At 41.4% G+C, this 15077-nt stretch overlaps 1 protein-coding gene across 1 annotated transcript in view; it reads left to right on the top strand.

Moving 5' to 3' along the window:
• Nucleotides 1-15077, top strand: part of FGD3 (FYVE, RhoGEF and PH domain containing 3) — a 124046-nt gene that overhangs the window by 84440 nt on the left and 24529 nt on the right. Inside the window, exons 6-13 of the mRNA XM_057381857.1 lie at nucleotides 1398-1487; nucleotides 2673-2809; nucleotides 4063-4219; nucleotides 9368-9506; nucleotides 10279-10337; nucleotides 13040-13186; nucleotides 13856-13948; nucleotides 14890-14969. Of these exons, the coding sequence (XP_057237840.1) occupies nucleotides 1398-1487; nucleotides 2673-2809; nucleotides 4063-4219; nucleotides 9368-9506; nucleotides 10279-10337; nucleotides 13040-13186; nucleotides 13856-13948; nucleotides 14890-14969 (902 nt within the window). The remainder of the gene's footprint in view (nucleotides 1-1397; nucleotides 1488-2672; nucleotides 2810-4062; nucleotides 4220-9367; nucleotides 9507-10278; nucleotides 10338-13039; nucleotides 13187-13855; nucleotides 13949-14889; nucleotides 14970-15077) is intronic.

Genomic DNA, 15077 nt, shown 5'->3' with positions numbered 1-15077 from the left:
GCGTGTTTAAATTTGTCTCACCAACTTATTTTGGAAACAAAATAAGGTAATGTTGAAGAACCTTAAAGAGAGCCTTTATTTTTGCATTGTCCAGCAATCTGACGGTGGCTCACAGGGTTATGTCTAGAAGTCCTTGCCCCGAATGCGAGGCACCAGACAGGCATTTGGGATGGGGCACTGCTGCTGGTGACAGGCCCAAGTGCTTCCTGAACTGGAAATTGCCCATTTATTTAATAGACTTCAGCTGGATTTTTCCTCCATGGATTTGTCTGGTTCTTTTGTGAACCTGTGTGAAGGTWACTGCCAGCAGTGTTGTGTTGCTTGAGAAAGCAGCTCCTGAAGCAGCACCTTGGTGATTTTATTTCATGCACTTCAGTTTTCCCATAGAAATAGTGATTAATTGCACCCAGTCAATGTTCTCCATTCCAGGAATCATAAAAGCACCTCTTACCTTCATTGCATTTGTCTTTTTTTCTGGGTCCAGTGCAGTTTCCCTGTATTTGATCATCCTTGCTGCCCATTTTCCATGTCTGTATTCCTGAACACAAGTGAGCCAACCCTCTGCTCTGGATTGGTTTTGTTATACATAGGCATGATGTTTGAAGTCYAACACTTGAAAAGACTGTTGGAAAGGTCAAGCCTGTATTCTAGTAGATCAGGTATTTTTAAGCACTTAGTGAGCGAAGGGTCTATGTAGCTCCTGGCTAAACTGTGACTACAGTTGATGTTTTAAACTGTATTTAGGGTTTTTAAGTTCAGKGGTTTTTAAGATTTTTTAAAATGAGCTTAATGAATGGCTGCACTGAGTGCTTTGGGTTACATTGCTGAAAATTCTTTCCAGGGAATTGGCCAATGTTTAAAACTGCACAAGATCTTAGAAATATGCCATGGAGAGTAATGATGTGCTGGCCAGGGTAGAAATYTGGCCAAACAGCCTGGTTTCTAGTTTTGGTTTTAGTTAGTTAGGCCCTAAGTCAAAAAAGGAGAACAATTGATTTACAATCTATTGCCTTGTTTTCCAAATAGACTAGACTTATTTCCAGGTTTAGAAGATGTTTCTGGTTCTTTTTATAAAACCATAATGAACTCAAGTGATGTCTTGACCAGCCACTGATTGCATTACTAATGGTACTTTCAGAAAATAGCATTAAAAATGTCTCTGGAACAAAAGTGATCCTTTGAGGGACTTGGAGTACATTCTGAAATGTGTTCACCTCTTTCACTCCAGGCTCAGTTTCATCCACTGCTGGTTAGTATTTTGGCCACTGACAAAATAAGAAAGAGAAAAGTTGGTGGAACTTAGGTGTGTAGGTGCAGACTGATTGTATAATTTTTCAGTTTGCACTGAAATTTAATTTTACTGTTTAATTTTACTATTTAATTTTACTGTTTTTCAGTGTACRGAGCCCCAAAAGCTATTCAACATTGCCAATGAGCTGCTCCATACGGAAGAAGCATATGTTAAAAGACTCCATCTCTTGGACCAGGTAATTCCATTTTGAATTAACTCTTTTCAGTAAGCAGCAATGATGTCTCCTATTCATTACCTAAGCTATAGCTCAATACACTTCAGATGCTGCGTGTAGGTGGAAGATGGAGTTTATTTGCCAGGCTGTGTGCCATGAGTCTCAGAGGCAGGCTTTGGGCAAGAGGGTTCTCTGAGAAGGAACCAGAGGATTAGGATGGCAGAAAGGGAAGTGGCAAAGCAGCAGCCCAGGATGCAGACAGCTGCTGGCATTTGGTTCCTCCCTGGGTGTATGGGGAGAGGAAATCACAGGGACAATGAACGCACTGAGAAATGATGAAATCCGTGATTGCTCTTTGATGTGCAAGAACTTGAAGTTTTACTAAAATTAGGCCACAAGTGTCAGCTCCATGCTTACAGCGAACTATTTTATTACCACTGTGTTTTGTAGTTGCTGTCCATCATATTTATGTGTGGGGATGAAGTAAAACTGGTGTGATGAGTCTGAATTTTCTTTCCCATAGTCTCTGAGCTGACTCTACACAATTCAGGCATTTCTATAATTATCTCAAAGAAAAAAACCCTATGAATGTGCAGGAAAGAAATAAAAATGAGGATGAGACATTGCTAGCAAAGTACTTTTAAAACTCAGTAGAAGAAAAAAAGTAGAAAACATCACCWGTCCAGAAACRTTGTTAGAAGCTGTAACTTGGAGAWCCCTTCACCCGCCTACTCTTGGAGCTCTATGGAAGACTTGCAGTATTAGATGGACAGAGACTGTTTTCTTGACCACAGAAATCTAGAGACTGTATTTCCCTTTTGTTCAGTACAGTGTAATTTTCCCTAYTGAGCAAAACCCAATCCCATGTTTTATTTTGCTTCATGCAAATAGCAGTAAATGCTTTTCAGGAACTGGATGTGTTTTGCAGTTTGCTCTCCCAAATATGAGATATCTGATCTTCTCAGGCACTCCAATATTTTTTTAATTACAGCTCAGATTTTCCTAGTTTTTTCTATGGTGTATAGTGGTATATCTACCTGGGTGACAGTGGGCTTAAGTTTTGTGAACCTCCTGAAGACTCCAAGGACTGGCTACCAGGGGTCAAAATCTGTAGCACTGTTGTAAGCAAAATTGCAATCTAAAATCAGCATGTCTATGATTGTTTTTCGTAAAGAAATGTTGGTACTGTCTTGTTGCCTTCTGCAGGTTTTTTGCACTAAATTGTCTGAAGCAGGGATTTCATCTGAAGTGATAACAGGCATCTTCTCAAATATTTCTTCCATCTATTGTTTCCATGGACAATTTCTTCTTCCTGAGCTCAAAACAAGAATTACACAAGAATGGTAGGTAGCTGTCATTACATTTATTTTTAAAACACATTTTTAAGAATCTATAGCAAACATAAGGCCTAGTCTAATTCCAAATTTTTTATTGTTTAATGCAGTAATTAATACATTAGTCATTTAATACGTTAATATGAAGTCTCTCAAACATTTCTGATTTCAGGAGTAGGCCTGAGCACTCAAAATTTCCAGAATACATTGTGAGCATTTTTTCAATTCAAAGTGTTGCCAGAGCCRTTTTCCTTACTGCATTTCCACTCTATTATTGCAGTACTATGAAGGAATGAAATTGCTTGTTTTGGTCCCAGAGCTGAAATAAATATTTTCAAATACCAGTTAAAATTCGGCTACTATAATAATTTGAAGGTGGGACTTGTTGATTTTGGAGGTCTTTTCTAACCTTAATGGTTCTGTAAGTTGTATATAAGGCATAAATGCAGTGATAAGTAGAAAGTTTAATTGTAAGTCAGATCTAAGAAACCTGATTTCAGGGGACACATTGGCTGCACAGTGTCCTGCRGTGACAGGTGCAGATAGTGCTGACCTTTCTAGGTATGCTGACTGACCAAGACAAGACCAGGGCTTGTCTCTCTCTTGGCTGAGTCCAGTCTTCAAACAATTCATCAGTGACCAGAAGTAATAAATGTGTCTCAGCACCTCTGTGCCTGACTTGCATTTGCAGGGTAATAAAGGGAAGGAAAACTGGAGAGTCTGTAAGTCCAAAGAGGATAGAATCTTGTTAACTGGCTAAAGAGGGTCTTGCACAGGAAGACTGGGCTGAATGAAGAAGAATGGCTGGCTGCTCCAGCTGCTCCAGCAGCTGCTCCAGCTTGGGGTTGCTGGCTCCTAGGGATTACCCAGCTAAACTGAACCATCTCTTTGAATTAAAACACTTCAGATGTTTGGCTGTGGTGGAAAAAATTATTTTTAATAAGTAAAAGTTTTCCGCAAGATTTTGTGCTGGGCCCAAGAGATATACAGATGTTCCTTTAATGATGTGTAGTCATTCTGCTTTTCACTTAAGACAGTGSGGGCAGAAATATCATCCTCTGTACAACGGGATTAATGTTTAAAGTTTCAACTAGGGTATTGTATATATATTACCTTAATCTAAACTTAGCCTGTCTTGATTGCATACATATGTAAGTGGTTGTGTGTGGTGGAGACAGTTGTGGAAATTTTACAGCTGTTTTCTCTCTAGAGATACCATTGATTTCCAGAAATTTCAGTACTTTCCTGTCTTTTTACCATAGGAGTGTCAACCCACGGCTAGGAGATATCTTGCAGAAACTTGCTCCTTTTCTGAAAATGTATGGAGAATATGTAAAGAACTTTGACAGGGCAATGGACATAGTGAACACATGCATGCAGCGGTCCTCTCCCTTCAAAGATGTTGTTCAGAACATACAGGTATGTTGTTAATTGGCATAATAGGATTCAGATATTGTTGTGGTTTAGGAATGACACTCCCCAATTTAGAGACTCCAAAACCATACTGCCACTCCCTTGCTTTCCCCCTCTGCCCTTTTTCCCTCCCCCTGCAGCGCTGAAGAGGAGAGCTGGAGGTGAAAAAGGCAAAAATCATGGATCTAGATACGAACAATTTACTGGAAACACCAATGAGATAAGAAAAGGAATARTAAGAGCAACAATATTAATAACAAAAGTGTACTAAWCAGAGAGTACAGAGCTCAGTCTGACTGAAGCCATGTCACCCAAACCACTCCCTCCTGTCAGGATCAGCCTCACCCAAACTGCTCCATATGCCACACTTGCTCCGCCATAAGAAACCATCTCTTCTGACGTGAAACCCCCTCTTTCCAGCATAGCAATGACCCCCGGTGTTATCCAATAGCACTGGGATCCTGGCCACACCCCCTCCTGCCTACTGCMAAATATTAACTCTGTCCTGGCCAGAAGCAGGACTGAGATATCCTCACTTATTTCAGAGTGTTTATTTGTTTCCCAGTTCATGACACACAGTGTAAAGGTAATATGGCATTAATATTGAAAATACACTATTTTAGTGGCATTCCTTTTGTTTTCTTTTACTGGTACTCAGTTTTTTTCCACTCAAGATTTTTTTTTGGTTTTGTGGTGTTTTGGTTTTTTTTGCTTTTTGTTTTTGTTTTGTTTGTTTGGGTTTTTTTTGTTTGTTTGCTTTGGTTAGGTGGGGTTTTTTTACTCAGCATTGGGGGGTTTTTTGTGGGTTTTTGTTTTGGTTTTTTGTGGCTTTAAATTGACAGAGGGCAGGGTTGGATGGAATATTTGAAAGAAATTGTTCCCTGGGAGGGTGGTGAGGTCCTGGCACAGAGTGCCTGAAGAAGCCGTGGTTGCCCCATCCCTGGAAGTGTCCAAGGCCAGGGTGAATGGGGCTTGAAGCAACGTGGCATAGTGAATGGGGGTTGGACTGGATGGTCTTCAAGGTCCCTTCCAACCCAAACCATTCAATGATTCTGTTATTTAAGAGGAGTATCAGAAGTCACAGAGTGAAATTTCACCATTGGCCCAGTTATTCTGACTCTTTTGGATTTATTATTCATATTTCTAWTTTTTTTTTTAAYAAATACATTTTCATTCTGAGGTGGATGTGCTTGAGTTTAAACATGTCACTGWCTTCATCTGCTGTTTTTCTGGTTTTCCTAAGGCTTCTGAAGTGGTGCATAGCTCTTGGGATCACAGCTCCACATGTATTTTCATGTGTTCTCTCCTAATTGCACAAAAAAAGCTGAGCGGGAGAGGGCAAGAGCTCCATTTATGCTGATTTATCTAAAAAACTGCTCCATTCCACTCAGCCCCTGGTCAGCYGAAGGGATGCAGGCTCCAGCATGCTCATGAGCATCCCTGGGATGCTCATCCCTGGAACGCAGATACCATCCTTTGGAAGGGGAGGGCTGGCAAGGAGTGAGTTAARCTGAGMWGGGAGCACAGCTGCCTGCCCTAAATGGGAGCATTGTGGCTGGACCAGCTGTCAGGAATCAAGTAATCCCCTAACAAGCTGGGAGAGGAGAGGCCCTGTATGGAGGTTTAGGATTGTGTCAGAGACTCAGACAGTAGTCTGGAGAAGAAGCAAGAGCTGGGGGAGGTCCTTTTGTGCCACACTRCTGTTCCACATGGCCTTTTCTTACCCTTTTTATTTGCCTGCACCCATCCTACTGCCACTGAGGCCATGTGCAGCAGCACTGTGTTTTGCTGTTCTCAGCCTGTGCCACGGCTTTCTGGATAAATCCATTTGGGGCTGTTTTCCCTACAGCACAGGCARCATCCTTCCATAAAATTCATCTGTCTCTTCCCACCACCAAGCTTCCAGCATGAATGATGTGTGTCACCTGTCGGTCTGCGCCTGTCCCAGACCATGAGCAGCGCTGCTGTTGCTTGAGCAGAACTCTTGCCAGGCAGCATGGGTGCTGGCAATGCAGGCAGGAGGTGCACCTCAGAAGCCTGCTGATGACAGAATTGCACTGTAGGTTTTTTAGTGGCACCTAGACAGCACCTCTGCCTCCTTTGCTCCAGGATCATAGCTGCAGGAGGCAGAGATTTGACCCACACTGCTTAGTCCACTCAGCTGACATATCTCTGCACTATCAAAAGCCACAGGTAGTTTTCAACATACCAGTTGAAGTGTGTTGTGATCCTGCAGGGATGCACTGTCTACCAAAGCTGCTAGTGAAATAGTATATATAGAAATATACAGCTTAAGGCATTCACTGTCACTAATTATGTCAAATTAAGGAAAGCAGAAAATCAAAATCTGATGTTACTAATGAGTTGATGACTGTGTCTTATCAAGTTTACTTTAGCTGATCTTGAAGATAAAAACACTTTCTGCTCAGTTCACATCTACTCACTGGGGCCAAAACTTGATAGCTGGTGAGTTTATTATAACTTGGATTGTCAACTTTCTCTTTATGCCATCACAGAAGTATTTTTAAATATATCTACATATAATAAATAATAATATATTATTTTAATATATGTTTATATTTTTATGTATTATATCTATTAATGTGGTTTGGATTTTCACATGAATTAAATATAGAATAAACCTTTATCTAGTAAAGAATCCCAGTGTAAACTCTGTAAACTTTAAACCTCACATAGCATGAAACTTTTCCTATTTGGAACAGTTTGTTTTGTCACTRTTGCCTTTTCAGAAAGGTATACTTGCATGTGAATACAACTGATGTGGGCTTTGAAGTGACTTCTTCCTCTGCTTCCCTATTGCTGTCCTGTGTTCAGGTTCTTTCTATTGCAGAAATAAAGAGACCGTTGAGAAGGTTATAGTAAGTGGATTTGGGATATAATCCAAGTGCTAGTTATGTGAAGTTCTGTGCCCTGGAATCTCAGATTCTGTCCTTCACAGCTGTTATTTTCTGGTGGTGTAAAACTCTGARGGATAATAAACTCACTTCAGCTCCCCTAAACAGAAATACTACTCTCCCTCTTACACTGTGACAAGATACTTTTGAAAGCAAATTTAGTCCTTTGAATTTCTGGAAGAACAATTAATATTTTTCTCTCAGACATTCATCCCATTATCTCCATCCTTCTGTGAGAATGAAGCGAGTCAGCAGCGTGGTGTGGGCTGGAATGTTTGGGCTGGAAATTGCAGATACTTGAAACAAGTTCTTTTCTGTGAGAAATTCACAGTGAAATTAATGTGATTGTAGACAGGCTGATTACACTAGAACAGACCACTGATGTAAAAATAATTCTGTGTATAAGAGCATGTGTGTATTTGGTTAGCATGCTGCTGTGGAGTCAGATTACTTTGCTAGCAGCAACTTCCTGTGTGCTTTAAAGCAAGTTACTGCTTCTTATTGAGATTTTCATCTCTTCTCTTTTAAATAAAAATATTCTTTTGCTTCACAGGATCCTACGAAAACAGATACACTGCAATCCTCAGTGCCATTGCACGCAGAGCACATCAGTGTCTTATCGGGTGATATTTAGTGTAATCGGACTCAAACCTCCTTCCCCTCTTGGCTAAGTGAAAAAKAAGTAGAATTTGAGAGAGCTTCTCCTTTCAAAGGTGGTGCGTGAGCAGTGTGTCTGCTGCTCATACAGTGACCTCTCTCAAGTAATACATCCCTGGAGGCATTCTGATTTTGTGTAGTTGGGAGAACAATGCTGCACAGGGCCATGACTGGGAAGAGCTTTTCTAAGCCTTCTGAAAGAAAATTGCTGCATATCAGCAGAAAATGTCAGACGTGGGATGTAGATTCACATAAAACCTGTCAGCTCTGATATCTGCTGTAGGGCAGGAAGGCTCCAGAGCTGTGTCTGGAGAGGCTGGACCCGAGGTCAGTGGTCTGAGGGTCAAAAAGGCCARGTGCCAGGTCCTGTCCTTGGGTCACAGCAACTCCCTGCAGCYCCAGGCTGAGCCAGAGGGGCTGGAAAGGCCCTGCGGGTGCTGGTGGCAGCAGCTGAACAGGAGCCCRGGTGTGCCCAGGTGGGCAGGAAGGAGCAGGGCACCCAGGCCTGTCCCAGCTGTGCTGTGGCAGCAGGAGCAGGGCAGTGCCCGTTCCCTGTGCTGGCCACTGCTGAGGCCCCACCTCAGATCCTGGGGTCAGTTTTGAGCCCCTCACAACAAAAAAACACCTTGAGGGGTGTTGGAATACAGCTAGAAAGCAGCAGTGAGAGCACTGCTCAACCCATGTCAGGAGTGGACATGGTAACACTGCTGGGCCGCAATCCATGGCAAACAGTGAGGCCTAGCACAGAACAGCCAGCATAAGAGAACAGCATGTTTGGGCGTGTTTGGGCACGTGCTTGTACTAGTCAGTGCTAGCCCTAAGTTTTGCAATGTTAAGAAAAGTAGATATAGTCGATACAGKGATTGTTGCTTATATAGCAATATAGGGTTTGTTTTTAGTTACTGCTGAAAAGGTGTAAACACTCTGCTCTGTATCAATAAAATTGGCTTATTGCACACAAGCAATCGGCCCGTCTCTTCAAATCGCCGACCGTCACCCCACAGAGTGGCTGGAGCATTTCCAGAGAAGGGGAATGGAGCTGGGGAAAGGTTTGGAGCACCAGGAGCAGCTGAGGGAGCTGGGAAAGGGGCTCAGCCTGGAGCAAAGGAGGCWCYGGGGGGACCTTGTGGCTCTGCACAAYTCCCTGACAGGAGGKGRCAGCCAGGGGTGTCAGGCTCTGCTCCCAGGGAGCAGGGACAGGAGAGGAAATGGCTTCAGCCTGTGCCTGGGTAAGGTTTAGATTGGATATTAGGGAAAATTTCTTCATGAAAAGGGTTGTCCAGCCCTGGCACAGGCTGCCCAGGGCAGTGATAGAATCACCATTYCTGGAGGGATTTTAAGGACATGCAGATGTGGCATTTGTGGACTTGGTTTGTGGTGGCCATGGCAGTGTTAGGTTTATGTTTGGACTTGATCATCTCAAGGGTCTTTTCCAACCTAATGAGTGTGTCGATCCATGATGGCTTGATAAGTTCCTATACACTCCTCTAGCTGCATGTGAATAATCATTTTTCTTTGCTGTTAACCACCAAAGGTAGAAACTAAACCAAATTTTCCTGTGCTTGTTTTCTCTCCATTACAGAAACAGGAGGTGTGTGGAAATCTAACTTTGCAGCATCACATGCTTGAACCAGTGCAAAGGATTCCTCGTTATGAGCTTCTCCTGAAGGACTATTTAAAGAAACTTCCAGAAGACTCTCCAGACAGGAAGGATGCTGAAAGTAMATGTAAACTCCTCTCTGTCTAAAAGCACAGTGAAATCTTTGGCAGTTTTTTCTTGTCATGTTCAGATACTTGCAAGCAGGATTATGGTAGAAATGGAGACTTGAATTAATCAAATTATTGCCAAACAAATGGATTTTGAATACTTTTGGATTTGAGAAGAATCAGGTTAGGATGCCAGCTCTAGGAATGAAAGAAGCTTTGGCAAATAAACAGTGACAATATGTTGAAGTAGATGTTGTAGTGGAACATCTGACATTTTTGTTTAATCTGTTGTATGGCCAGGACAAGGACAGGAGAACAGACTTGCAACAGCCAGAGGACAAAAGGGAGAGTTGTTTAAAATTTGTATTGTATTTATATRTGTATTTCTTGTCAAGAAAGCCACTTGGACTCTATTAACACGGGGTAACAAGGGAAATGGACTTCTCTTGATTACAAGGAGTTTTTGATCTCAACAAAACAGAGTCCATATTACCAGAAGTGGGTGAGMCTTGTTTTAGGAAAACAGTCTTAAGAATATGCTTGGGAAGGCTTAAGTGAGACTTAACTTTTTAGTAGATGATTCCTMGACAGTGAGGCTCATCTAGATTTTAGGGAGAGAAAGATGAAACAGATTAGTTGAACATGCAGAAGTCATTGYGTCTATAAATGCTTGTGTAAATCAATTTTGAAGGAAAAACAATAGTCAGAGAGGTGATCCTCCACCCCCAAGGTGCTATTAAAAGATRTAATCTAGAGAATACATAACTGTTGGTACCTTTATTGCAGAGTCACTGGAGCTGATATCGACAGCAGCGAACCATTCCAATGCAGCCATCCGGAAGATGGTGAGTAGCAATTCCAGAATAGAATTGGGATCTGACTGAAACACTTTGCTAAACTGAGGGCCTCCCATTGTAACAGGCTCAGGACAATAGACTGGAAGAATATCTGACTGTCAGTCAGGCTTTAAATGTGTTGGATGTCTGAGTTATTTTTATTGTAAAAGCAGTTTGTGTGGGTTGTTAAGCTTAAATTCCACTTTCCTCGTTCTTAAGGGACCCAATGAGTTGAAAAAGGAATTCTTCATAAAACTCRTTATTTGCTTTTCCTTGAAAACTGTTGAAATTTTTCCAGTTAGGTCCATTCACAAAATGTCCTTTTCCAGATTTTGACAGTGGTTTTTCAGTCCTACAGGAATTCAACAGAATGAGGGTTTCTTTGATTTGATTTTGGCTCATCTTAAGTGCACAGAGTGTGGATTTTGCATGCATCAGTAGCTTTGAAAAGCTGTGCTTCGAACCTGGGCAGTCAGGCTGTAGAGATTTTGGACATTAGCACATATTTTACATACAGAAAAGCTAGTGCATTGCCATTAAAGTAAATGGGCCTTATAGCTGCAGATGTTATCRTTATGATGCACCCACATGTCTCAGGACATTTTGTATTTAACAGACCTGAAATGCAGCCTATCTATGAGTATTTGGGGGTGCAAGGTTTATACTCCAGACCATTACTTCCTCCCCCAGCCGGCAGGGACACCATGAGACCACATTTCCTGTGGCTGCTATGAGGAATTAACCAGCTGATGTCTGTGTATTTTCAGTGTGTCTGAAAATACTCTTAGGAAACCATCTGTTTCTGTTTGAGTCTGGCATGTTCTCTTGATAAGRATATATTTTAGTGGAAATTTTTCTGGTTTGGGGCCTCTAACAACTCTTTTCCTAGGGGCTGTGTACAGTGTCTTTGYCGACATCAGGAATATGAAACACTGGGCTTGTTGTTTTCTGAGTTGGTTGMTTTTTCTGTTAGTACACCAGAACCTATTGAAAAAGGATGCTATAATAATTTTGYTGCATGAGGTCCAAGACAAACTGAAAGGAAAGTGAATGCTGTAGCAAAATCTCCAGAAGCTAGTGGAGGGTTGAATTAATTGTTGGCTGCTTGCTCCTGTTSTGGTGCAGTTGAAGAAACAAATTGTGCTTCCAAAAGTGACTTTTCCTAAAAGTGCTAATACTCCTTCAGTTTTTTTGATCTATTTGTAGTGTTCTAGTTTCTTCTTTAAAAAATGTATAGTTTGATAAGGTCAGAGTTGTTTGTTTGTTTGTTTGTTTGTAATTAAGTGGAATCTCTTGCTCATGATTCCATTTGGTGGAAAAAATCTGCTGCCTTTTGGGGCTTAGACAATTTACTTACTTGTTTTAGTCCACAGCCTCCACCGTCCATTTTGTTTGCAGTGTGTTCATTTTAAAAGTTTAAGAGTTTTTTTCTTTTTGGTGGGGTTTTTTTTTCTGCTATTCATGTCCTTAATTGTTGATCAGAAGAATTGATTAGGACAGGAACTGGTATGATGTGTATTTGTTGTGAGAATTTTCAAGTTAAATGGAGACAGACAAAATATGTAAAGACTTGGAATTGCAGCTTAATCTATGGGAAGGTAGACATATGATTTAGAGATGTGTTTGGGCATGTATTTGAGTGTAATTGGATTGATCTTGGTCCTAACTTCTGACSGTTTGCTGACAGTGCCATTTGGAGCACATCTGTCCAGCTTGGGGTTGGAAAGCTCTACTTCTCCAAAGGCTGTAAATCAGGAGCAAGGTGTACATACCTTTCTCATATTGACTTGCTAAAGCTTCTACACTGGTTAATAAGGCAGCTGCAAGTGGATCAATGAGTCACCATTTGAATACTCTTAGAGGGACTTTGATATTTAGATGTCTTAATTTAAAGTAGAAACAGTGGTTTGCTGAAAAGGAAATAGTAATCCTTCATGAAGAATTTTGACCAAGATATAAGAATGCCTGTATGACTTTAAAAGTATAYTTTAAGAATTTTGGCTGGCCTATTTCAGAGGTACTTTTGGCCATGGAGGCCACTGCATAGGACTGCAGCATTCCCCAGACAGCTGAGGTTTTGGACTTAGCTTAGAGCTGTGGAATGTGACCTGTGCTTAGCTTAGAGCTGTGGAATGTTCTTCCTGATGGAGACCCAGCTCCAGTTGTATCAGCAACAAACACAAGAGGTGACACTTCTCAGAAGTTGAAAAATTATCATATTGTGGCAGACATTTTAGTCTGAGACATGGGATTAATGGAAGCTGGTTTAATAAATTAAAACTTGGAAATTATTTGGTAACACACTGATCTCCAGCTTGGCCACTGATTTTATTGGACATTGCTTCTAAAGTTCCAAAGGATTAGCGTTTGCACTTGACCATCTCAGCGATCTATTTCAACCTTTATGATTCTATGATACATATTTATTGTTGAATAGTAATAGTCTAAAAATATCAAATAAATTGATCTCAAAATGTCATTAAATTGCACAATCCAAGTAAAGCTAATCCAGTATGACTAATCCCAAGTGGGGAATAGTACTGAAGAGTATGCAACAGGTTTTAATATAAATGCAAAGTTATAGGGAAAGTGAAAGACTGCTTTATTTCAACTTMTATACATTTACCACAGAAATGATACAGTGGGCAATAGGCCACATGGAATGTTTGGGGTTTTTTTTAAATTTAAATTTTGGGGTTTTGTACCTGCAGGAAAAGATGCACAAGCTTTTGGAAGTCTATGAGCGCCTGGGTGGAGAAGAGGATATTGTTAATCCAGCCAATGAGCTCATTAAAGAAGGACACATTCAGAAACTTTCAGCAAAGAACGGCACAGCACAGGATAGGTATTTATTCCTGGTGAGTGTTTTAGTTGCTCTTTTATTTTGAGGGTTGTGCTCAGTGCCTTAGAGCAAACTGATCTAGTTGAAAGGGGTCCCTTCCCATGGCAGGGGGTGGAACAAGATGGGCTTTAAGGTCCCTTCCAACCCAAACCATCCTTTGAATCTATGATTCTGTGGTACTTTAACATCTWCCTAAGCTCAAAGACAAAAAGCATACACCAGATGAGCCCAGTTACTCCTAAGCAGCAGTTTTGTCTTGAAGCTTTTTCCTCAAGGATTTTCTTTTTTTTTTCCATGCTATGCCTTTGCTGATGTCTTGTCAGGCCCAAAGGGATCTTGCCCACCTCCCTCCTCAGAGGCTGAGTTTTTGCAGAGTACCACAGGAGGTGGTTTCCTGCCACATCACATTGCTGCTGGAGATGGCCAGCTCTCTAACACTGAGAGAAGAGCTCTYATGCTTTCCAGGCAGTCAAATTCAGAGGGAGGGGCAGAAGGGAGAAGTGACTGGCCTGACATGTCTCTGTCTACCCACTTCTTTCAGTAATGATCTGTCAGCCTCACTTTCACCTTAAATCTCTTCTTGTGAACTATGTCTTAGAGTGAAACACACCAGAGCCCTAAACTTTCACAATGCAGCCTGTGTCCAGCATGGAACCCCCTCAGTTAAACTCYTGTCTTGTTGCAGTTTAACAGCATGGTGCTGTACTGTGTGCCAAAACTGAGGCTGATCGGCCAGAAGTTCAGTGTCCGAGAGAAGATGGACATTGCAGGACTGCAGGTTTGCATCTCTTCTTTTYCTTTTTTTAATGCTTCTCCACTTGATAGCTTAGGATCCCTGCTAAATCCAAACACATAACATTATATGAATGTAAATATATAATAAAATTCTAATATCCAGCTTTGGATCACTTTGGATCAATGCAGCTTTTTTACCGTGAGAAGGACCTTAAGATGCTGGAGTGTGTCTAGAGAAGCACAGCAGAGCTGGGGAAGGGTCTGGAGCACAAGTCTGATGAGGGAGCTGGGGGGAGATAAGGAGTGARGSCTTCTCGTTCTCACGCACCTGMAAGGTGGSTGTAGCCAGGTGAGGGCTGGCCTCTTCTTACAGGTGACAGGATGAGAGGAAGCAGCCTCAAGTTGCACCAAGGGAGGTTTAGGCTGGACATTAGGGAATATTTCTCCACTGAAATGCTTGTCCAGCGCTAGCTGCCCAGGGAAGTGGTGAAGTCACCMTCTCTGGAAYTGTTCAAAAAAACATGTGGATGTGGCACTTGAGAGCATGGTTTTGTGGTGAATATAATGGYGCTGTTTTGACAGACTTGATGAAATAAAGATCTTTTCCAACYTTAATGATTCTGTGATGTATCTCTTTTTGGTTCTTATYGGTTGGTTGGGTTTTTAAATTTTTATAACAGTCATTTAGAGGGGAACAGAATAATGTTGACTGTGTACATGTTTGGATTGAGARCCTTCCCTGGCTGGCACAGGAGCCACTTTCTCCCCCTACTGCTGTAGGAGTCTGGTTGGTGATACAGATCCCACAAGTTTTGTAGCAAGACAGGTTATTATGGAAACAGTCCCTTATTTTTTCTACTTTTATACTTTACTCCGAATGAYCCATTTGACTAAGCATTTCAAAGAATGACTGTATTGGTAAGTCATTGAAAATGTTGGAAAGACAAGATTGATGAGTAAAAAGCTAACATGTGCTTTTTACAGGTCCAAGAAATTGCCAAGCAAAATGTAGCTCATACATTTTCCATAATGGGAAAAAAGAGATCATTGGAACTACAAGCCAGGTATGGTACTTGTTCTGTCTTTGCAGGTTTGTGAGTWTATGAATATGAATTGATTGAGATTCTGTGGTAGTGTGACAGAACTTTAAATCATGAGGTGAGCAGCAGTGG

Source organism: Malurus melanocephalus, unplaced genomic scaffold (assembly GCF_030028575.1).
Source record: "Malurus melanocephalus ecotype Western Australia unplaced genomic scaffold, MMel_1.1 scaffold_534, whole genome shotgun sequence".
Classification (NCBI taxonomy): domain Eukaryota; kingdom Metazoa; phylum Chordata; class Aves; order Passeriformes; family Maluridae; genus Malurus; species Malurus melanocephalus.
Note: the sequence above shows the minus strand (reverse complement) of the source record. Positions and strands in the feature narration are given on the sequence as shown.